The following is a 22,233-nucleotide window of genomic DNA, read 5'->3' as shown; positions in this document are numbered from 1 at the left end:
CCCGGCCTTTTTTTTTTTTTTTGAGATGGAGTCTTGCTCTGTCGCCCAGGCTGGAGTGCAGTGGCGCGATCTCGGCTCACTGCAAGCTCCGCCTCCTGGGTTCATGCCATTCTCCTGCCTCAGCCTCCTGAGCAGCTGGGACTACAGGCGCCTGCCACCACGCCTGGCTATTTTTTTGTATTTTTTAGTAGAGATGGGGTTTCACCATGTTAACCAGGATAGTCTCAATCTCCTGACCTCGTGATTCGCCCGCCTTGGCCTCCCAAAGTGCTGGGAGTACAGGCATGAGCCATCACACCCGGCCTATATATATATATATTTGTTTTGTTTTGTTTTGTTTTGTTTTGTTTTGAGACAGAATCTCGTTTTATCATCACCTAGGCTGAAGTGCAGTGGCGTTTTTTCGGCTCACTGCAACCTCCACCCCACAAGTTCAAGCGATTCTCGCACCTCAGCCTCCCGAGTAGCTGGGATTAGAGGCATACGCCGCCACGCCCGGCTAATTTTTATATTTTTATTAGAGACGGGGTTTCACCATGTTGGCCAGGCTGGTCTCAAGTGATTTGCCCGCCTTGGCCTCCCAAAGTGCTGGGATTACAGGCGTGAGCCTCCATGCCCAGCCTAGAAATGAGAATATTTGAGAGACTATGGCTGGGGAACCAGGCAGAGTGAGTAGGGGAGGCGTCAGACCCTAGTCTCAGGTTTGTAACCTCTGCAGCTGGGTGGGCGCCGTCTGTTTACCTGGGCTGGGGAAGTCAGGGGAGAAGGCCTTTACTTGAAGCTCCTTTGCCAACTCCAGCATCTTAGAGCCACTAGAGACCTTTGACACCCAATTGCGATAACTTTGCACAAAAGGGTAAACTGAGGCCAGATGGCAGGCCTGATGCAGCTCAGCAGCCTAGGCCTGCAGCCCCCGCCACTCACCAGCCCGGTGTTGTCCGTCCACTGGAAATCCCTCTCCACGATCCTGTCGTTCAGGCCGATCCACGTGTTTTCGTGCCCAAAGCCTGCAGGGTCGGGGGTTGTGGGTCTGGGTGTTCACCCATGCCTTTTCCAGCCCAGGGCGGAGGCGCAGGTGAGATGGGGTAGGGTATGGGAGGAAAGAATTCCTCACCTTCCCCAGCCTGGAGGTGGGCTGGGTGGGGGGAAAGATCTAGAAGGTGGAAATCAAAGGGGAAGAGGCAGGTACAGGGATGGAGGAGGATCCAGAGCCCCTTCCTCAGCCTCTCTATGGGCGGGGGGCCGGGTGAGGTATGTGTGGGAGGGGAAGACCCAGTCCCTTCCTCAGCCTGGAGGTGGGCTGGAGGTTGAGGTAGAGAGCAAAGGAGATAGAAGTGAAGTTTACAGACGTTAAGGAGGACACGGGTGCCCTCCCCCAGCCTCTGTAAGAGCTGGAGAAGGGAAGTGGGGGGAGGGAAAAGGAGAGAGAAGAGAGGGAGGAGGGAGAGGAGAAAGGAGGAGGAGTGAAAGGGAGGAGGGGCAGGAGTAGGAAGAAGGATGGGGAGGAGGGAGGAGGAATGGAAGGGAGGAGGAATGGAAAGGAGGAGGGAGAGGAGAAAGGAGGAGGAGTGAAAGGGAGGAGGGGCAGGAGTAGGAAGAAGGATGGGGAGGAGGGAGGGGGAATGGAAGGGAGGAGGAGGAGCAGGAGGGAGGAGGGGAGGAATGAAAGGAGGAGGGAGAAGAGAAAGGAGGAGAAAGATCAGTGGAAGAGGGAGGGGGAGGAGTGAGAGGAAGGATGGGGAAGAGAAAGGAGGAGGAAGATGAGTGGAAAGAGGAGGCAGAGGAATGGGAGGGAGGAGGGAGAGAAGAGGGAGGAAGAAAGGAAGGAGAAAGGAGGAGAAAGTTGAATGGAAGGAGGAGGGCAAGAGTTGGAGGGAGGAGGGAGAGGAGTGGAAGGGAGGATGGGGAGGAGAAAGGAGGAGGAGTGGAAGGGAAGAGGAAGAACAAAAGGGAAGGGGGAGGAAAGGGAAGGAGGAGGAGTAGAAGGGAGGAGGCCTGGGGAGGAGCATAAGGGAGGAGGAGACGAATGGGAGGAGGAGGAGGCAGGATGAGGAGGAGAAAGAAGGAAGAAGATGAGTGGAAGGAGGAGGGGAGGGAAGGGGGAGGAGAGGAGAGAGGAGGAGGAGGAATGGGAGGAGGAGAGGGAGAAGGGTAGGGAGGATGAAGAGGCGAAAGAAGGTGGAAGATGAGTGGAAGGAGGAGGAGGGGGAGGGAGAAGGGGAGGACTAAGAGGGAGGAGGAGAAAGGATGGGAGGAGGAGGGAGGAAGAGGAGTGGAAGGAGGAGGGGAAGAAGTGGTAGGGAAGATGGGGAGGTAGGAGGGAGAGCAAGGAGGAGGAGGGTCGGGGGGCAGGCATGAACCCCTCTCCCAGCTTCAGTGTAGGCTGCAGGTGCGTCCTCACCCCACCCTCCGAAAGCAAGGACTCTGGCTACCCTCTTTTAGAGGGGTGAGGCATGGGAAGAACCGGAATTAGGCCCAGGCTATGCCAGGGTTTGTGGCCAGGAGAAGCAGGAATAAACCCAGGCACTGTCACATCTTTGCAGAAATGAGAAGTAGGGGACAGGAGACACCAGTGGGCGCTGGATGGGCAGACAGGTGAGAAGGCGCGAGCCAGTCACTCAGGAGGGAGTGGCCCGGTGGGATATGTCAAGGAAAAAGAAACAAGCGAACCAGGGAAGGAAGAAACGAAGGAGTCAACGAGGGATAGGATGGCAGCAAACAGAATAAACAGAAATGGATGGATGAGCAAAAGGCAGAGGGATAATGAATAAATCAATAAGTCCCAGATTACATGAATGCAACACTTGTCTCTCTCCTAGGTCTTTGCAAGGCTCATTCCTTATTTCATCCAACACATCACAGGTACTTCCCCCATCACCCTCCATCTCCTGGCCCTGTTTTGTTATCAGCACACATAGGATCCGTTGAATTACAGTATAGACTTATTCACTTAGATATTTACTTGTTTGTCTATATCCTCCCCAAGAAACGGTCACTCCCTGAGGACAGAGCAAAGTCAGCATTGATCACTGCTATGCTGTGTCAGTGTTCCTGGAATGGTGCCTGGCACACAGCAGGTGCTCAGTAAATATTTGGTGAATGAATGAATGAATGAATGAAGTGAATGTATGAATTAACAAGTGAATTGACAGATTTCATGCATTAAGAAGCAGTCAGCGCTTGCATTAATCAACACAGCTTTGGAAAGGTGACGTCTTGAAAACCAGGGAAGGGATGCCCTGGCAAAAGGGCTACAAGTGCCACCCCTGCCCACCCTCCAGGCAGGTGGCCCCCTCCCCCAGAGCCCCTACTATTAATGAAGCTGTGCTCCTCTGGTGAGTGGACGCTGGTCAGGTGGCCGGAGCGGCGGCGGCAGTCCCTCTCGGCATCTTCCCATGCCCTCCGGTGGGCAAAATAGCGGTAACAGTGGCCCTGGAACTTGTGCCAGCCGCGGTCACAGCCCTCGGTGTCTGGGAGATGGGATAGGAGCGTGAGGGGGGGCTGGCCTTGGCCCAAGGCCTACCAGCGTGAGCACAGCCAGCCCACCAGAGAGAGGGCCCAATCCAAGGTCACTGCGGGGCGAGATCACCCCTCTCCCCATGCCTGGCCCCTCCTCCTGAGGCTCTGCTCTCCCGACCCTTTCACCTCCCATATTGACTTCTTTTTTTTTGGACAGGGTCTCACTCTGTTGCCCAGGCTGGAGTGCAGTGGCACAATCTCGGCTCACTGCTACCTCCGCCTACCACACTCAAGCAGTCCTCCCACCTCAGCCTCCGGAGTAGCTGGGATTACAGGCATGTACCATCGTGCTCAGCTAATTTTTGTACTTTTAATAGAGATGGGGTTTCACCATGTTGGTCAGGTTGATCTCAAACTCCTGGCCTCAAGTGATCTGCCCACCTCAGCCTCCCAAAATGTTGGGATTACAGCCGTGAGCTACCACACTGGCCAAATCTTAACGTCTTGTCTTTGTTTCTGGAAGAGATTTAAGTGGGAGATCAGTCCCTGACACCCCCTCTCATTCCAATGCTGAAGTCTCCTTCTGTGATGTCAGGGCCACATCCTTTGTATGGACATGGGAGCTCAGACATTTCTCCACAGAAGACATACAAATGGCCAACAAGCACATGAAAAGATGCTCATTGTCAATGTCAAAACCACCATGAGATACGTCACACCCACTAGGATGGAGATATATATATATCTATTTTTGAGATGGAGTCTCACTCTGTCGCCCAGGCTGGAGTGCAATGTCTCGATCTTGGCTCACTGCAGCCTCCACCTCCCAGGTTCAAGCAATTCTCCTGCCTCAGCCTCCTGAGTAGCTGGGATTACAGGCGCGTGTCACCATGCCTGGCTAATTTTTGTAATTTTAGTAGAGACAGGGCTTCTCCATGCTGCCCAGGATGGTCTTGATCTCCTGACCTCATGATCCGCCCGCCTTGGCCTCCCAAAGTGCTGGGATTACATATAATTTTTTTTTTAAAGGAAAAGTAGGCTGAGGATGGTGGCTTAGGCCTGTAATCCCAGCATTTTGGGAGGTCGAGGCTGGTGGATCACTTGAGGCCAGGAGTTCAAGACCAGCTTAACCCCATCTCTACTAAAAATTAAAAAAAAAAAAAAAAAATTGAGTCAGGTGTGGTGGTGGGTGCCTATAGTCCCAGATACTGGGGAGGTTGAGGCATGAGAATCACTTGAACCGGGAGGTGGAGGTTGTAGTGAGCCGAGATCACACCACTGCACTCCAGCCTGGGTGACAGAGTGAGACTCTCTCAAAAAATAAAAAGAAAAAGAAATTTAAAAAATAAAAATTAGCCAGGCATGGTGGCACGAACCTGTAGTTCCAGCTACTGGGTAGGCTGAAGCAAGAGGACTGCTTGAGCCTGGGAGTTCAAGATGACAGTGAGCTATGACTGTACCACTGTACTTTCCAGCCTGAACACAGCACGAGAAACTGTTTCAAAAAAAAAAAAAAGACCAAGCACAGTGGCTCATATTTGTAATCCCAACACTTTGGGAGGCTGAGGCAGAAAGATCACATGAACCCAGTAGTTTGAGAGCAGCCTGGGCAACATGGCAAAACCCCATCTTTAAAAAAAAAAAAAAAAAATTAAACCTAGAGTTACCATATGACCCAGCAATTCCACTCATCCATCAAACCATGAATAGATAAACAAAATGTGATATAGCCATACAATGGAATACTACTCAGCCATGAAAAGGAATGAAACACTGATTCATATTACAACACAGATGAACCTTGAAAACATGCCAGGTGAAAGAAGCCAGACACAAAAGACACATATTTTGAGATTCCACTCATATGAAATGTCTAGAACAGGCAAATCCACAGAGACAGAAAGCAGATTAGCGGTTGCCAGGGTCTGGGGAATGGGAATAGGGAGTGACCGCCTAGTGGGCACAGAGTTTCTTTCTGGGGTGCTGAAAAAGTTCTGGAACTAGAGAGAGGTGATGGCTATACAACATTGTGATTGTACAGAATGCCACTGAAATGTACACTTTAAAATGGTTGATTTGGCCAGGCTCAGTGGCTGTAATCCCAGTAGATTGGGAGGCTGATGTGGACAGATTGCTTGAGCTCAGGAGTTCAAGACCAGTCTGGGCAACATGGTGAAACCTTGTCTCTACAAAATATACAAAAATTAGCCAGGCATGGTGGCATGTGCCTGTAGTCCCAGCCTACTGGGGAGGCTGAGGTGGGAGGATCACTTGAGCCTGGGAGGTCAAAACTACAATGAGCCAAGATCGCACCACTGTACTCCAGCCGGGGTGCCAGGGTGAGACCCTGTCTCAAAAAATAAAATAAATTTAGCTAGGTGTGGTGGCCTGTGCCTGTAATCCCAGCTACTCGGGAGGCTGAGGTAGGAGAATCACTTGAACCAGGGAGGCGGAGGTTGCAGTGAGCTGAGATCACGCCACTGCATTCCAGCCTGGTGACAGAGCGAGACTCTATCTCAAAAAAATAAAGTAAAATAAAATAAAATGAAATAAAATAAAATAAAATAAAATAGGGCAGGCACAGGGGCACATGCCTGTAATTCCAGCACTTTGGGAGGCCAAGGTGGGTGGATCACCTGAGGTCGGGAGTTCAAGACCAGACTGGCCAACATGGCAAAACCCCGTCTCTACTAAAAAATACAAAAATTAGCCAGGCATGGTGGCGGGCGTCTGTAATCCCAGCTACTTGGGAGGCTGAGGCAGGGAGAATTGCTTGAATCTGGGAAGTGGGGGTTGCAGTGAGCCAAGACGGCATCATTGCACTCCAGCCTGGGTGACAGAGTGAAATTCCATCTCAAAAAAATAATAAAATAAAATAAAATGGTTAATTCTATGTTACGCACTGTTTGTCTAAAAAAATAATTTATCTTGTGTCAGGCTCACAGCCATGGAACTGGAGGCAGGGACCTGGAGTATATGGGGAAGCCTGTGGCTGGGCACCCAACCCCACTCTTGGAACTGTTTCTGGGGTTGCAACAGAAACTCACCTTTCTCGCAAAGGCTGCCCCCATAGCTGGGGAGGCAAAGGCAGACAAAGCCATTGACCTCATCGATACAGGTGCCTCCATTCTCACAGGGGCTGCAGAGGCAGTCATCAATGTCTGGCAGAGAGGAGAAGAGATTGAGTCAGAGGTCAGCTTCCCCTTGGCTCTGAGCCCCCACTGGAAACTAAGCAGAAGATGGGGTCATAGTCCTACCATCCATCCTGGACCTGAGTGCAGCAGTCGCAGTCTGCACAGATGGCCCAGTGACTCTGCAGGCAAGGGGGTGGAACCTCATACAATTAACATAAATTAGCATTAATGAGAGCAGATGCCATTGGGGCAGCTGAGAGCCAGGGTGTGCAGACTATTCTCCCTGACTCTAGAGAAGTGAAGATTATACTCTCAAAAACAGGCTCATAGAAAGCTGAAGTTGGAGTCTCTTTTACGCATTTGCAAAGACTTGCACAGAGTCACAAAGCTGTTTGTGGGTAAAGCTAGATATTCATTGAGTTCTTCTTCTACCGGTCCATGTGTAGACAGTGCTTGAGGCACGTATGGCACTGGGCAAGTCACTTTCCCTCCTTGAAACTCAGCTTATTTTTTTGAAAATGGTAATAATAATGGGCTCCTACTCAAGGGTGATTGTGTAGGGAAGCAATAGAAGAGCTCAATAAATTATATCATTTATATTTATTGTTATAATTCTGTAATCAGTCTTGTGATTATGAAGGTTGTGAAGTCAAGATGATGCACAGAGCTCAAGAAATTATGTCACTTATACTTGTGGTTGTAATTTCATAATTGGTAGTATTTCTTGTGTTGGGCTTTGAAGCTAGCACCCAACAGTTCTGGTGGCAGTGCTTATACCTCCCACCCACCCAGGAAAGGGCAGGATCCCCAAAGGGCCTTTGCAGGGAGGAGTCTCGGACATATCATTCCTTTGTCTTTCCCTTCCCGCCTCTGACTGGTAGTAATGGGAGACAGCACACCAGAGATGAAAGCTCAGCTGTTTGATTCTGGATCCACTAACTGGGCTGATTTAGCTGGATGTTAGGACTGGGGTTTGGGAATGGAGCATCTGAAACCAGCTTTTTGTGATCTCTGAATTCTGAGGGCATGGCTGCTGGAGTACAACCCAAGGCTCTGGAGTCAAACAAATTCAGATTCAGATCCTGAGTCTGGGGTACTCACCAATCTCACAGTTCTCTCCGGCGAAGCCCTGATCACAGCTACAGCCATACATGGTGCCATTGGCATTACATGTCCCTCCATGAAGACAAGGGTTGTTCTCACAGGGATCTGAGTGCGCTGCAGGATGGATGGGTAGTATGGGGAAGAGTCAAACCACAGATCTTTTGCCTTCCTGGAATCAAGACTCCAGGCCCCCAAACTGCTCTAATCAAACCCTCCCTATGGAGTCCTCTTTATAACTTCCCCAACCAGTGGTCACCAACTCCCTCTCATATGCCCCCTGTTATGAGGAGTTTACTCCTTCCAGAAACTGCCCCAAAGCATCTGTGGACTTCCCTGCCTGCAGCAAAGTCCTTCCTCAGCCTGAACTGGAATGGGGCTCCCAGAGACCAGGGCTGCCTGAAGGACCTCGTAGAATGTTTCTCCCAGAACACAGGCTTCTGTGTCCTCCCTGACTTAAGTGTCCTTCCCCTCCTTTGGGCACACCCTGTTCATCACTGTGCTTCTCACAAACTGGGACACAGGAGTGGACATAGGTTCTAGCCTGGGCGACATAGTGAAAAAAAAAAAAAAAAAATCCTCATCCTGCCCCAGCCAACACAGATCCTTTCAGGGCAGCATCTGACCATTCCACTGCACAGTGGAATTAAATTTTTAAAAAATTAAATTAAAAAACAAAAAAGAGGCCAGGCACCGTGGCTCACGCCTGTAATCCCAGTACTTTGAGAGGCCAAGGCAGGTGGATCACCTGAGGTCAGGAGTTTGAGACCAGCCTGGCCAACATGGTGAAACCCCGTCTCTACCAAAAATACAAAAAATTAGCTGGGCGTGCTGGCAGGAGCCTGTAATCCCAGCTACTCGGGAGGCTGAGGCAGGAGAATCTTTTGAACGCCGAAGGCGGAGGTTGCAGTGAGCTGAGATCGCGCCACTGCACTCCAGCCTGGGTGACGGAGTGAGACTCCATCACAAAAAAAAAAAAAAAAAAAAAAGAATGAAATGCTTCATTTTTTGCACAGGGGCTGTGCTAATCTTCTCTGTATTGTTCTAATTTTAGCATATGTGCTGCTGAAGCGAACACTACTTTACTTTTTTTATTAGAACAATCGTTTCTTGTCTGTATCTCTCCCTAGAGCACTGGTGTTCCATATGGCAGCCACATATAGATATTCACGCTTAAATCAATTAAAGTGAAATAAAAGTAAAAACGTCATCCCTCAGTTGTCCTAGCCACTTTTCAAGTTAGCGTCGATAGATAACATTTCCATCCCTGGGAAAGTTCTAGACTGTTGCTCTAGGACATCAGTTTTCAGAGGACAGGGGATTTGGTTTGAACACAGGGTCCGGGACAGAGCAGGCACTCAGTAATTGCTTGCTAAGGGAATGAAGGTGGCAGCTGGCCCTCCTGAGGTAGCTGAGGCCTGTCCCTGGGGTAACCCCTGGATGGCAAAGGGGCTTGTGGATGGCAGGGCCTGTGGCTGGACGATGGCCCTGCACGTGTGTGCACACGCACAGGGCTGCCAGGCGGCGGGACGCATGAGCCCCGCCAGGTGCCCTGCGCTGCTGACACCTGCCCACGGACTGGCGGTGACTCAGTCACTCACTGGTACTGCATTTATTTTTGGCTTCATTAGCATTTCTTCTGCAAGCGGCGGGTGGGTAGGCGCCTGGGTCTCCCCAGCACTGCCCGCCAATCTCCGTCCTGCTGCCGCTGGCTTCATTGTGGACCCCAGGATCCAGAAAAGTATAAGACAGACCCAGCCTCAGCCCAGGTGCAGCTCCAACCCCCGTTTACTTAGTGTTCCTGTGTGGTCGCCCTCCCACCTCTCTGACTGCCCCTTCTCTATTTATTTGGGCATTGAACTTCTTCCCTTCTGGTCGTCTTTCCAGGGTTGATCCCCACATAGCCCCTCTCTTCTCTCACCACCACCCTAAGATTATTACTATTTTTTTTTTGAGACGGAGTCTTGCTGTGTCCCCCAGGCTGGAGTGCAGTTGCATGATCATAGCTCACTGCAGCCACAACCTCCCAGGGTCAAGCGGTTCTCCCACCTCAGCACCCCTGAGTAGCTGGGACCACAGGTATGCACCATGCTAATTTTAAAATTTGTTTTGTAGAGACGGGGTCTCACTATGTTGCTGAGGCTGGTCTCCAACTCAGAGCCCTGCTGAGGGCTCAAGTGATCCTCCCGCCTCAGCCTCCCAAAGTGCTGGAATTACAGGCATAAGCCATCACGCCCAGCCTCATGTACTTTTTTATGCCAATGAACTAAGCATTTCACAACCTAGTGACTGAGACAGAAGCCCTGTTTTCCAGCCAGGTGCGGTGGCTCTCGCCTGTAATCCCAGCACTTCAGGAGGCTGAGGCGGGCGGATCACTTGAGTCAGGAGCTCAAGACCAATCTGGTCAACATGGTGAAACCCCATCTCTACTAAAAGTACAAAAATTAGCCAGGGGGCCAGGCATGGTTGCTCACGCCTGTAATCCCAGCACTTTGGGAGGCGGAGGTGGGCAGATCACGAGATCAGGAGATCGAGACCACGGTGAAACTCCATCTCTACTAAAAACACCAAAAAAAAAATTAGCCGGGCACGGTGGCGGGCACCTGTAGTCCCAGCTACTCGGGAGGCTGAGGCAGGAGAATGGCGTGAACCCGGGAGGCAGAGCTTGCAGTGAGCCGAGATCTCACCACTGCACTCCAGCCTGGGTGACAGAGCAAGACTCTGTCTCAAATAAATAAATAAATAAATAAAATAACAAAAAATAAAAATACAGAAAATCAGCTGGGCGTGGTGGTGGGCGCCTGTAGTCCCAGCTACTCAGGAAGCTGAGGCAGGAGAATGGCATGAACCGGGGAAGCGGCGCTTGCAGTGAGCCAAGATCGCGCCACTGCACTCCAGCCTGGGTGACACAGCGAGACTCCGTTTCAAAGGAAAAAAAAAAAAAGAAAGAAAAATTAGACAGGCATGGTGATGCATGCCTACAATCCCAGCATCCCAGCTACTCAGGAGGTTGAGGCATGAAAATCACTGGAACCTGGGAGGCGGAGGTTGCAGTGACCTGAGATCACTACTGTACTCTAGCCTGGGAGACAGAGCAGGACACTATCTCAAAAAAAAACAAAAGAAGCCCTGTGTTCAGACAACCTGGATTCAAACCCCAGGCTTGACACTCCCTTAGTTGCATGGCTGCACAAGGTACTTGACCTCTCTGTGTCTGTCTCCCTATCTGCAAAGTGAGGATCACACTGGAGCTTTTCCCATAAGGACATTAAAAGGATTAACCAAGATAACTCCAGTAAAGTGCTTTGAATAAGCCAAGCACACTGGCAGTAACCCATAAATGTCAGCCTTTATGGATACAAGCGGCCCTGCCCCTGGGTCGGCCTGCCTCTGGGACATCTAAGAAAAAAAGATCTGCCAGATGCTATGGCTCACGTCTGTAATCCTAACACTTTGGGAGGCCAAGGTGAGAGGATCGCTTGAGCCCGGGAGTTTGAGACCAGCCTGGATAACATAGGGAGACCCCATCTCTTCACACACAACCACACACACACACACACACACACACACACACACACACACACAGAGCTGGGTGTGGTGGTTGCATGCCTGTAGTCCAAGCTACTGGGGAGGCTGATGTGGGAGGATCACGTGAGCCTGGGTGTAGTGAGCTATGGCTGCCCCACTGCACTCCAGCCTGAGCAACAGACCAAGACCCTGTCTGGAAAAAAGAAAAAGAAAAAAAAGCAAAATAAAATAGATCCCCCCCCAACACAGCCCAGAGGTGACAGGCTGGATGATGAAACCTGCATCAGCTATTTCCATCATCATGACACTTTGCCTTCAAAAAAAGGGGCACCAACTTGGGCAACATGGCAAAACTCTGTCTCTACAAAAAATACAAAAATTAGCCAGGCCTGGTGGTGCACACCTGGTCCCAGCTACTTGGGAGCCTGAGGCAGGAAGATCACCTGAGCCTAGGGAGGTCAAGGCTGCACTGAGCCATGATCCTGCCATTGCACTCAAGCCTAGGTGACAGAGTGAGACCCTTTCAAAAAAAAAGGCGGGGGCAGGGGGTTGCGGTAGTTAAACGCCAATGGTGTTAATAAAAGTGCGCAACTCGACCGGGTGCCATGGCTCACGCTTGTAATCCCAGCACTTTGGGAGGCCGAGGTGGGTGGATCACCTGAGGTCAGGAGTTTGAGACCAGCCTGGCCAACATGGTGAAACCGCCCGTCTCTATTAAAAATACAAAAATTAGCCAGGCATGGTGGTGGGAGCCTGTAATACCATCTAATCAGAAGGCTGAGGCAGGAGAATCACTTGAACCTGGGAGGTGGAGGTTGCAGTGCGCCGAGATCACACCACTGCACTCCAGGCTGGATGACAGAGTGAGACTCAGTCTGAAAAAACAAACAACAACAAAAAAGTGTGCAACTCAGAAAAAAAGACTTATTAATTCACTGCTTGTTTTGTTTTGTTAGTTTGATTTGAGGCAGGGTCTCGTGGTGGAGCTATCATAGCTCACTGCAGCTTGGCTAATTTCTTTTTATTTTTAGTAGAGATGGTGTCTTGCTATGTTGCCCAGCCTGGTCTTAAACTCTTGAGCTCAAGTGATTCTCCCACCTCAGCCTCCCAAAGGGCTAGGATGACAGGCATGAGCCATTGCATGCAGCCACTTTTTCATTTGTTTGTTTTTAAATTTCATTTGGCCAAAAAACTCAGCTTCATCTGGCAGGACCTAAGAAGGACTGGAATTTGCAGACTGAGCTGAGGCCGACCTGGCCCCAGGGAGAACAGGGCAGCTGATTTCTCTGGACGCTGCTGGCCACAGAGTAGTTAAGACTCAGGCTGACTTGGGCTCCAGTTGAGGTTTGACCACTGATTAGCCAAGTGGAGTTGTACCTCCCTGAGCCTTGGTTTGCTATCTGTAGAATGGGGGTGATCCTCGCCCCTTGTGTGCCTTCCCAGCACCCACTTTCCCTGTGGCTTGAGGCCCCCCATGAGTCAAATCACTGAATTCCAGTTCCCATTCACATTTGTCCAGGAAACCGTCTCTGCCACGCCTCCTCCCTCTGGCCTCGCCTGGGAGGCATCTGTGTCCTGCTCTGTCTTCCCCAGACTCGGGGAATCCTGGAAAGCCAGCCCCTGGGCGTCACACCACTGTCCAGCACAAAGCAGATGTAGACATGACTTGTAACTGAACTCATTCCCTAAATCAGACTCTACTCAATGCCTCGCCACTCCCATATTTTGTTTTTGTCTTTATTCTGTTTGAGATGGAGTCTCACTCTGTCACCCAGGCTGGAGTGCAGTGGTGCGATCTGGGCTCACCGCAACCTCCGCCTCCCGGGTTCAAGCGATTCTCATGCCTCAGCTTCCCCAGTAACTGGGGTTACAGGTGTGTGCCAATACACCTGGCTAATTTTTATATTTTTAGTAGAGACAGAGTTTCGCCATGTTGGCCAGGCTGGTCTTGAACTCCTGACCTCAAGTGATCTGCCCATCTCGGCTTCCCAAAGTGCTGGGATTACAGGTGTGAGGCACCGCACCTGGCCACTCACCACTCTCAAATTTTGTTCCTTGGGATGTATGCTCTGTGTCCAAAATTGTTCAAGTGCTACTTCATCTCCTGGCCTTTGCCAGTACTCGTTCCTCTGCCAGGAACGTCATTTCTGAAATTCAACTCCACCCGATAAGCTGCTACCTCCAGCGTCATGCCCCACTAGAAAGCTTCCAGATCCTCAGGGACAACCATTCCTCTCTGCTCTGGGCTCCCCCAGCCCCTGCCCCCCAAGCCCTGACCATTCAGAGTCCTGGGACTCTGTACTCACCCTCCTCCGCACCCTCATTCGTAGGGGTCCCTGACAGGGCTGGCTCCTCTCCACTTGCCACCTCCTCCCAGAAGCTCTCTATGCCTGGACTCCCTGCCAGGACCTCCAGTTTGAAGTCCTCTATGCCCAGGGTGACAGGCAGCAGGGTGCTGGAGGGGTCCCACGGTACCGTAGGCTCCCCTGAGGAAACTAAGGCAGACTCGCCCACGCTGGCTGCAGTCGGTGTCCCAGGAGGAACAGCCGGTTTCCCCAGGGGGCTGCTCTGATGAGGAGGTGCTAAAGTTCCTGATGTTCCCTGGGTCTCCACCTGATCCTCTGGCTCTGGGTGGGGTTGGGAGCTTGAGGAGGCCAGTGTAGACACGGCTGGAACTCCAACCTTGTCCCCCTGCTCGGTCGTGAGGGACGTCACAACGCTTGTATCCAGGGCCACCTGAGGGCTCAAGGTGGTGCTTTCAGCTTCTTCAAACGACTGGGATCCAGGTTCCCAAATTCCACTAGCATCACTGGGGGCTGGCGTGACTGTGGAATCCTTGGGATTCACAGTGGGTCCTTCATCTGTAGCAACCCAAGGCTCCAAACTCGGGGTGACTTTGGGTACCAAGAAGAGTCCAGGGCTTCCCGAGGGGGCAGATGGGGAGCTTGCACCCGGCCCTTTGCTGTACACTGAGGGCCAGGGGTCCTGTACCTCATCTACAGTGGCCTGCAAGCCAGAAGTGGGGCTTTCTGCTGTGTCGAAGACCCCAGACTCAGACCCCGAGATGCCCCTGAGGCCCGTTAGCTCCGTGGCAGTCTCAGTGGGGACAAAACCTACAGCCACATTCCTGTTTACAGAAGGCCATGGGCTGGAGCTGGGGTGTTCAACTTTGTGGACCTGAGCAAGGCTGGTCTCCCCAATTTCTCTGAAGTCTGCCCTGGGGGACTCAGGTGTTGTGGGCATGGCCTCTCCACCCTGTCCTGTCGGGGTTGAAAAGGGAGGCAGGGAATACACCTTGGTCTCTGCAGCAGGGGAAGGTGGAGCCGTGGCCGTGGCCTCACCATGTCCCTCAACTTTACTGGCCTCAGTGGAGGCGGAGGTGGGGTGTGGTAGCATCCACTGTTTGGGACCACGCAGCATGGCCATCATAGGGAGATCTGGGGAGGTGGCCAAGGGGGATGCCTCCCAGGGGGCAGGGCTGGGAGCTGAGACAGTGGCCTCCAAGGGGGACCAAAACAGGTCTGGGGTGGCTGGCCTGGCACTGGGGCCCTCGGCTTTCTCTAACTCCGGGACAGGGGCCCTGCTGTGGCCTGAGATGCTGGGTGGGACCATGGTCGGGGGCCACAGCCAGGGCTCTGGGGAGCTCTTGCCACCAGCAGAACCTGCAACAACATCAAGGCAGTCATTATAATGATCTCTTTATAGCCCTTTTGGTGGGACTCCAGGCCCAATGGAGAGGGGGCTTCTGGGGCCAGAGTACCCAGCTGGGATTCAGAGCTTCCTCCCTCATCCTGAGTGTAGCCATGGCTACTTCTCCACCCTCACCTCCAGATCCCCAGGTAGGTCCCGCCTCCCCCAGAGCAACTCACCAGCTCCAGGCATATCCACCTCATTGGTCAGATCAGCCCAGGGGCTCCGGCTGTGGCCACTGCCCAACATCTCTGTGACTGCCATGGCCAGCGGAGGCTCCACTTGGTTCCCCACGGCCTCTGAGGTTGGGGGCTGGGCGCTGGCCTCCATCCCCTCCTGCAGCCCCGGCTCTGGTTCCTGCTGCTGGAAGTAGCGCCCATTCAACCCTTTGAAGCGCCCCCTCCTCCTAGCCGTAGGGTCAGTTGGGGCCACCTCCGTGTGTGAACTTGCTGTAGTGCCTGCCCCCATGTCACTAGGGCTGGGGGCCACTGTGCTTAGCCACACTTCCCCAGTGGGCCATGAGGCCAGCATGGGGTCCCCAGGGGTAGGGCTGAGTGTCTGTTGAGATTCCTGCTTCTCCGCCAAGATCAGGGGTTCTTCTTCCCCACTGGACACCAGAGGCTCCTGGAAGTCAGGGGTGACCACCTCTTCCTCCTCCAGGGTGGGCTCCAGTTCTCTAACTGGGGGCCCCTCTGCTGACAGAATCTCCCCCTCATCCCCAGAGGATGGGGTCTCTAGGTCTCCATGTTGTGATGTGGGGTGATGAGCTGTGGGAGAAAGCAGAAGAGGTTGTGTTAGGCCCAGGGGTGGCCTGGGAAGTTCTGCTTGAAGTCTACCCACTTTCTGGCATGCTGCAGCACAAGCCTCCTGTGCACCTCTGTCTCTCCTAAGTGGTTTCTGAAATTCCCCCGCCTGAGAGAGGGAAGTGCAAAGTTTTCACCTCCACTCTTGAGGCTGGGGACCACCTGAGCCACTGTCAGGGTCAGAGTCAACTGGCTGCAGTGAGGGCTATAAGAATTTGGGCCAGGCGCGGTGGCTCACGTCCATAATCCCAGCACTTTGGGAGGCCAAGGCGGGTGGATAACTTGAGGTCAGGAGTTCAAGACCAGCCTGGCCAACATGGTGAAACCCCGTCTCTACTAAAAATACAAAAATTAGTTTGGCGTGGTGGCGCATTCCTGTCCCAGCTACTCAGGAGGCGGAGGCAGGAGAATCGCTTGAACACGGGAGGCGGAGGTTGCAGTGAGCCAGAGGTTGCAGTGAGCCGAGATCGCACCACTGCACTCCAGCCTGGGTGACAGAGTGAGCCTCCATCTCAAAAGGAAAAAAAAAAACAACAAAACAATTTGGCTCATGGGCAAAGCTCAGGCAGCGTCCAACTCTCATGAACTTGGGTCGGCCTGTTGAGGGGTTCAACTCAACTTTGATGACGGATCCTCTCCTGGTACAAGTGGCGCCCAGTGGGCATGGTATGCCCGTGCCAAGATTGGGGCAGCTTACTTAGAGGACTTGACTCCTTTGGGGTGATGCTTGCAGCTTCCAAAGCTGTCCCCACTGTCCCCCAACAAGGGCAAGTGTCATCCCTGCTCCCACCCCCGGTGTGGAGCCCAGAGGTGGCCAACTGAGGCATAATCTCTTCCACGGGGGTGTGTATGTGTATGGGCGTGTCTCTAGGTAGAATATGCCCCACCCAAGGGCTTGTCTTTCAGGGTTATGGGGCCTCCGGACCTCAGGAGATACAGCCCACCCAGCAAAGATGATTCCCCACCAGAGTGGCCTCCTCTGGAGCCCTGTTCTTTCCCCACGACCGGGCTCCTAGGGAAAGATTTGTCGTAAGGGGTGTGGCCTTCGCCCGGGGGCGTGGCCCTCACCCAGAGACCTGGCTCTCACCCAGGGACGTGGCTTATCACAAAGTGAGCTTCCACGTGTCTCTGCCTTGGCTTGGCGAGGCTTTCAGGGGCGTGGCTTTCGCCAAAGTGAAAGCCCTGGGGGAGCGGCCACCAGGGGACGCACGCACCTCGGAAGCAGTAGGCGTCGAAGCGCGCGGCGGGCGAAGGAAAGCCAGTCCGGTTAGCGAAGCGGTAGACGGTGCGCACGCCCGGGGCTGGGCCCCCGCAGCGCCGGCGCGGCGTCTGGATCGGGTAGCGCACGCTGCCGTCAGCCAGCCAGCCCGGGTCGCACTGGTCCAGGCCCTCATGCCAGGCCAGGTGCAGCTGTCCCACCGAGGCCAGCGCGGCACCCTGGCGGCGGCACTGTGCACGCGCGCCAGCCAGTGTCAGGCGGCGGGCCGGGCCCACGTAGAAGACCTCTCCTGCGGGAAGGGCAGGTGGAGGTCAGGGGGGCTGGGGAACCCTCCCCTGGAGCCCAGGAAGTGGGTCCAACTCCAAATAGTCCCGACCTGGACGTTAGGGTGGTGTTTAAAAGAGACGGTGACAACCGCAGCTCTGCGTCCAGCTCCGGGACCATCGTTGTCCTTACCTCTCATGCAGAGCTAAGTCTCTTTTTACAAATGGAGTAACTCAGGCACATGGGCAAGTCGGGCTTCAGGACAGGGAGGGGCTCGGTGAAGGGGGCTCACAGAGGAGGAAGCGGGTAGGGACAGGGAGGCAGGCAGGGGACAGGAGATCAGAGAGGGAAAGAGGATCAGAGAGAGGAAGGGGGCAAAGGGAGGGAGGGGGACTCAGGGAAGCATGGAAAGCTCAGAAAATGGGTGGGATCATGTCTTGGTTGCAGGTTTAGAGAGGTATAAGACAGGAGACTTGCATAAGGACCCGGGAGGATGGGAATTGGGGAGAACGATAGAGGCTCAAAGAGAGGCGGAGGGGCCGGGTCCTGCCAGTCCCAGACTTACCCCCTAGCTCCCGGGCAAAGCAATACACATCGTAGAGTTCCTGTGGGTTGCGCCTCCCATAGCTCCGAACCCCTGGAAGGCTGCTACGGTCACCATAGCAACCAGGACGGGACTGGGTGATAGGATACCTGACAACACAAGGGGAGGGTCCCTTTCAGATGTGTACTACTGGAGCCCCCAAGGAACCTCCTTCCCCATGGGCTAGTCTTCATCTGCCTGCCCTGTGTATCCCCCTCACCGAACAGTGCGGTCAGAGAGCCAGCCAGCATCACAGTTGTCAAAGCCATCCTCAAAGGCAGCCTGTAGATGCCGAGGGGCTGCAATGATGGCTGAGCTGAGATGGCAGGCCTCCTGGGCCTCAGCGAAGGTCAGTGCATAGCGGTCCTGGGCTGCCCGGTAGTGGAACACAACACCTGTGGGGGAACATCCAGGATGCGGGGGCAGTCGACTTATGCTGGAATCTTCAAGAACAGACCTACCTCTTGCAGAATGACTCCCCACTCCTGTCTGATAATAATAGACCCACATACAGTGTGGGTCGAGGGTGGGGAGCAAGATCCATATGCCCCCATTTTACAGATGAGGAAACTGATAACAATGGCCATAAAGGGTTACAAGTTAGCAAATATTTACAATGTGAAAAGCATTTACAGCCGGGTGTGGTGGCTCACTTCTGTAATCCCAGCACTTTGGGAGGCCAAGGTGGGCGGATCACTTCAGGTCAGGAGTTCGAGACTAGCCTGGCTAACATGGTGAAACCCTGTCTCTACTGAAAATACAAAAAATAGCTGGGCGTGGTGGCACACGTCTGTAATCCCAGCTACTCAGGAGGCTGAGGCAGGAGAATCGCTTGAACCCAGGAGGCGGACGTTGCAGTGAGCCGGGATTGAGCCACTGCACTCCAGCCTGGGAGACAGAACAAGACTTCATCTCAAATAAATAAATAAATAAAACATTTTTAAAAAGAAAAGCATTTGTAAGCATTATCTTATTGAACTCTTACAACAAACCTGATTGCTTCCAGAGGAGGAAACTAAGGGTCAGAAAGGTTGAGGGACAGGTCCAGGGCCACGCAGCAAATAAGAAGCAGGACCAGAATTCAAATTCAGAGAGATCTGACTCCAAAGATAGCACTCTTCATGCCCAGGGTTAGGCCCTGGAGGTGGCAGGAGGTGTGGAGAAGGCTGACAGAGAGATTCTGCCTTTTAGGAGTTAAGTGCATGCGCTGATAGGGAAGTGTAGGCAGCAATGGAAGATCAAATGTGGTTCTTGCCTGGCCTGGAAATGTGGTCCTGGAAGGCTTCTTGGAGGAGGTGACATGTAAGCCAGGATATGAAGCACCAGTAACAGGCTCACTGTGATTCAAATTCTGATTTAGGGATGAAAGAAATGGCTGAACAAGACAAAGAAATGAAACACCTTGTTCCGTCTTATCCTACTGAGAGCCCGTGTGTCCTCAGCATTGGACCAGTACAGAATAGGTGCTCAATAAATGTTTGGCTGAATGTCCGGGCACAGCAGCTCATGCCTGTAATCCCAGCACTTTGGAAGACCGAGGCTGGCAGATCACTTGAGGCTAGGAGTTGGAGACCAGCCTGGCCAACATGGTGAAACCCTGTCTCTACTAAAAATACAAAAATTAGCCAGGTGTGGTTGTGTGCACCTGTAATCCCAGCTACTCCAGAGGCTGAAGCAGGAGAATCACTTGAACCCACGAGGCAGAGGTTGCAGTGAGCCAAGATCGTATCACTGAACTCCAGCCTGGGTGAAAGAGTGAGAATCTGTCTCAAACAACAACAAAAAGAGTTTGGCTGAATGAATGAAATTGAAGTCACCTAGATGTGGAATTCACTTGCCTCACCCCCAATCAGTTTGTTGTTGTTGTTGTTGTTAGCTTTTATCAATTTTCAGAAATAAGACCTTTGAAAGGGGATGATTTGTTGACCCCATAAACTATATGGTGAGACACTGTGTCCCCAGTTCACAGTTTGGGGGTATGCAGGTTAAGACCCAAGACAGGAATCAGGGACTTGCCCAAGGTCAATGTAAGTTAAGGGAAACAGATTTCCCAGCAGGAGTCCACAGGATGTTTGCTGTGCAACAATCCATTCACTGAGTCATTTATTGAGCATCTACTGTGTGCCAAACCCTGCTCTTTAATATTTTTAGTTTTTGACTATTTATTTATTTATTTGAGTCAGGGTCTCCCTCTGTCACCCAGGCTGAATGAAGTGCAGTGGTGTGATCTTGCTCACTGCAGCCTCCAACCTTCCAGGCTCAAGCGATCCTCCCACCTCAGCCTCCTGATGAGCTGGGACTACAGGTGCACACTAGCATGCCCTGCTAATTTTTTTTTTTTTTTTTTGAGATGGAGTCTCGCTCTGTCGCCCAGGCTGGAGTGCAGTGGCGCAATCTCAGCACGCTGCAAAGTCCGTCTCCCAGGTTCACGCCATTCTCCTGCCTCAGCCCCCTGAGTAGCTGGGACTACAGGCGCCCGCCACCACGCCGGGCTAATTTTTTTATATTTTTTAGTAGAGATGGGGTTTCACTGTGTTAGCCAGGATGGTCTTGATCTCCTGACCTCGTGATCCACCCGCCTCAGCCTCCCAAAGTGCTGGGATTATAGGCGTGATTCAGCCATGCCCTGCTAATTAAAAAAAATTTTTTTTGTGGAGATGGGGTCTCACCATCTTGCTCAGGCTGGTCTTGAACTCCTGGGCTCAAGCAATCCTCCTGCCTTAGTCTTTCAAAATGCTGAGATTAGAGGTATGAGCCACCACATCTGGCTTATTTAGTTGTATTATTATTACTATTATTTTTAAGACGGAGTTTCACTCTTGTTGCCCAGACTGGAGTGCAATGGCACGATCTCGGCTCACTGCAACCTCCACCTCCTGGGTTCAAGCGATTCTCCCGCCTCACCTCCCGAGTAGCTGGGGTTACAGGCATGTGCCACCATGCCTGGCTAATTTTTGTATTTTCAGTAGAGAAGGAGTTTCACCATCTTGGCCAGGCTGGTCTTGAACTCCTGACTTCATGATCCGCCCACCTCGACTTCCCAAAATGCTGGGATTACAGGCTTGAGCCACTGCGCACGGCCATATTATTATTATTTTTGAGACAGGGTCTTGCTCTGTTTCCCAGACTGGAGTGCAGTGGCATGATCAGGGCTCGCTGCAGCCTTGATCTCTCGGGACTAAAGCAATCCTCCCACCTCAGCCTCCTGAGTAGCTAAGACTACAGGCACATACCACCATGCCTGGCTAATGTTTTGGAATTTGGAATTTTGTAGGGACAAGGTCTCACTATGTTGCCCAGGCTGGTCTCGAACTCCTGAGCTTAAGTGATCCTCCTGCCTTGGTCTCCCAAAGTGCTGGGATTACAGGCATGAGCCACTGGGCCCCCATCCCTGTTTTTTTGTTTTGTTTTGTTTTTAATAGAGACAGGGTCTTGCTATGTTGCCCAGGCTGGTCTTGAATTCCTGGGCTCAAGCGAGCCTTCCTCCTCAGCCTCCCAAAGTGCTGAAATTACAGGTGTGCACTACCACACGCAGCTCAACAAGAATTTAATAAAGGAATTGGTTAAATAGGTATTTGAGAACTGTTCTTGCTTAATATTTAATATACATTTTTAATTAACTTACTTTTAAAAAATTGCCTCACTTAGAAAAAAACTTAAGTTTATGGCCGGGCGCGGTGGCTCAAGCCTGTAATCCCAGCACTTTGGGAGGCTGAGACGGGCGGATCACGAGGTCAGGAGTTCGAGACCATCCTGGCTAACACGGTGAAACCCCGTCTCTACTAAAAAATACAAAAAACTAGCCGGGCGAGGTGGTGGGCGTCCCAGCTACTCGGGAGGCTGAGGCAGGAGAATGGCATAAAAACCCGGGAGGCGGAGTTTGCAATGAGCTGAGATCCGACCACTGGACTCCAGCCTGGGCAACAAGAGCAAGACTCCATCTCAAAACGAAACAAAAAAAATCCTGCCTAGATAATGTGGCCCCCGGAAGTCTGAGCTGGAGACTTCTCCCTCATAGCTAAAAAAGACAGGTGTTAAAGACAAGATAGTACCCATACCCATAAAGACTTCATTTTTTTTTTTTTTTCTTTTGAGGCAGTCTCACTGTGTTGCCCAGGCTGGAGTGCAGTGGCTCCATCTCAGCTCACTGCAACCTCCGCCTCCTGGGTTCAAGCAGTTCTCCTGCCTCAGCCTCCCAAGTAGCTGGGATCACAGGCATGCATCACCATGCCTGGCTAATTTTTTTTTTTTTTTTTTAAAGATGGGGTTTCACCATGTTGGCCAGGCAGGTCTCAAACTCATGACCTCAACTGGATCCATGCGCCTCGGCCTCCCAAAGTGCTGGGATTACAGGCACCATAAAGACTTTATGACTTTATCAGAAGAATTGAAGGGGAATCCCTGTTCAGAGGGTGATTTCTTTCTTTCCTTTTTTTTTTTTTTTTTTTTTTT

At 52.2% G+C, this 22,233-nt stretch overlaps 1 protein-coding gene and 1 non-coding gene across 2 annotated transcripts in view; both read right to left on the bottom strand.

Annotated features, from left to right (window-relative positions):
* Positions 1 to 22,233, bottom strand: part of NCAN (neurocan) — a 39,691-nt gene that overhangs the window by 9,375 nt on the left and 8,083 nt on the right. Inside the window, exons 4-12 of the mRNA XM_025367312.1 lie at positions 18,002 to 18,176; positions 17,764 to 17,891; positions 16,930 to 17,223; positions 15,092 to 15,679; positions 13,529 to 14,884; positions 7,695 to 7,811; positions 6,507 to 6,620; positions 3,312 to 3,470; positions 925 to 1,007 (exon numbers count right to left, since the gene is read on the bottom strand). Coding sequence (XP_025223097.1) covers positions 925 to 1,007; positions 3,312 to 3,470; positions 6,507 to 6,620; positions 7,695 to 7,811; positions 13,529 to 14,884; positions 15,092 to 15,679; positions 16,930 to 17,223; positions 17,764 to 17,891; positions 18,002 to 18,176 — 3,014 coding nt within the window. The remainder of the gene's footprint in view (positions 1 to 924; positions 1,008 to 3,311; positions 3,471 to 6,506; positions 6,621 to 7,694; positions 7,812 to 13,528; positions 14,885 to 15,091; positions 15,680 to 16,929; positions 17,224 to 17,763; positions 17,892 to 18,001; positions 18,177 to 22,233) is intronic.
* On the bottom strand, positions 8,665 to 8,772 carry LOC112613640. The gene has a single exon (XR_003116971.1). It is a non-coding gene; the product is annotated as a U6 spliceosomal RNA (small nuclear RNA).

This window comes from Theropithecus gelada, chromosome 19 (genome assembly GCF_003255815.1).
Source record: "Theropithecus gelada isolate Dixy chromosome 19, Tgel_1.0, whole genome shotgun sequence".
Lineage (NCBI taxonomy): Eukaryota > Metazoa > Chordata > Mammalia > Primates > Cercopithecidae > Theropithecus > Theropithecus gelada.
Note: the sequence above shows the minus strand (reverse complement) of the source record. Positions and strands in the feature narration are given on the sequence as shown.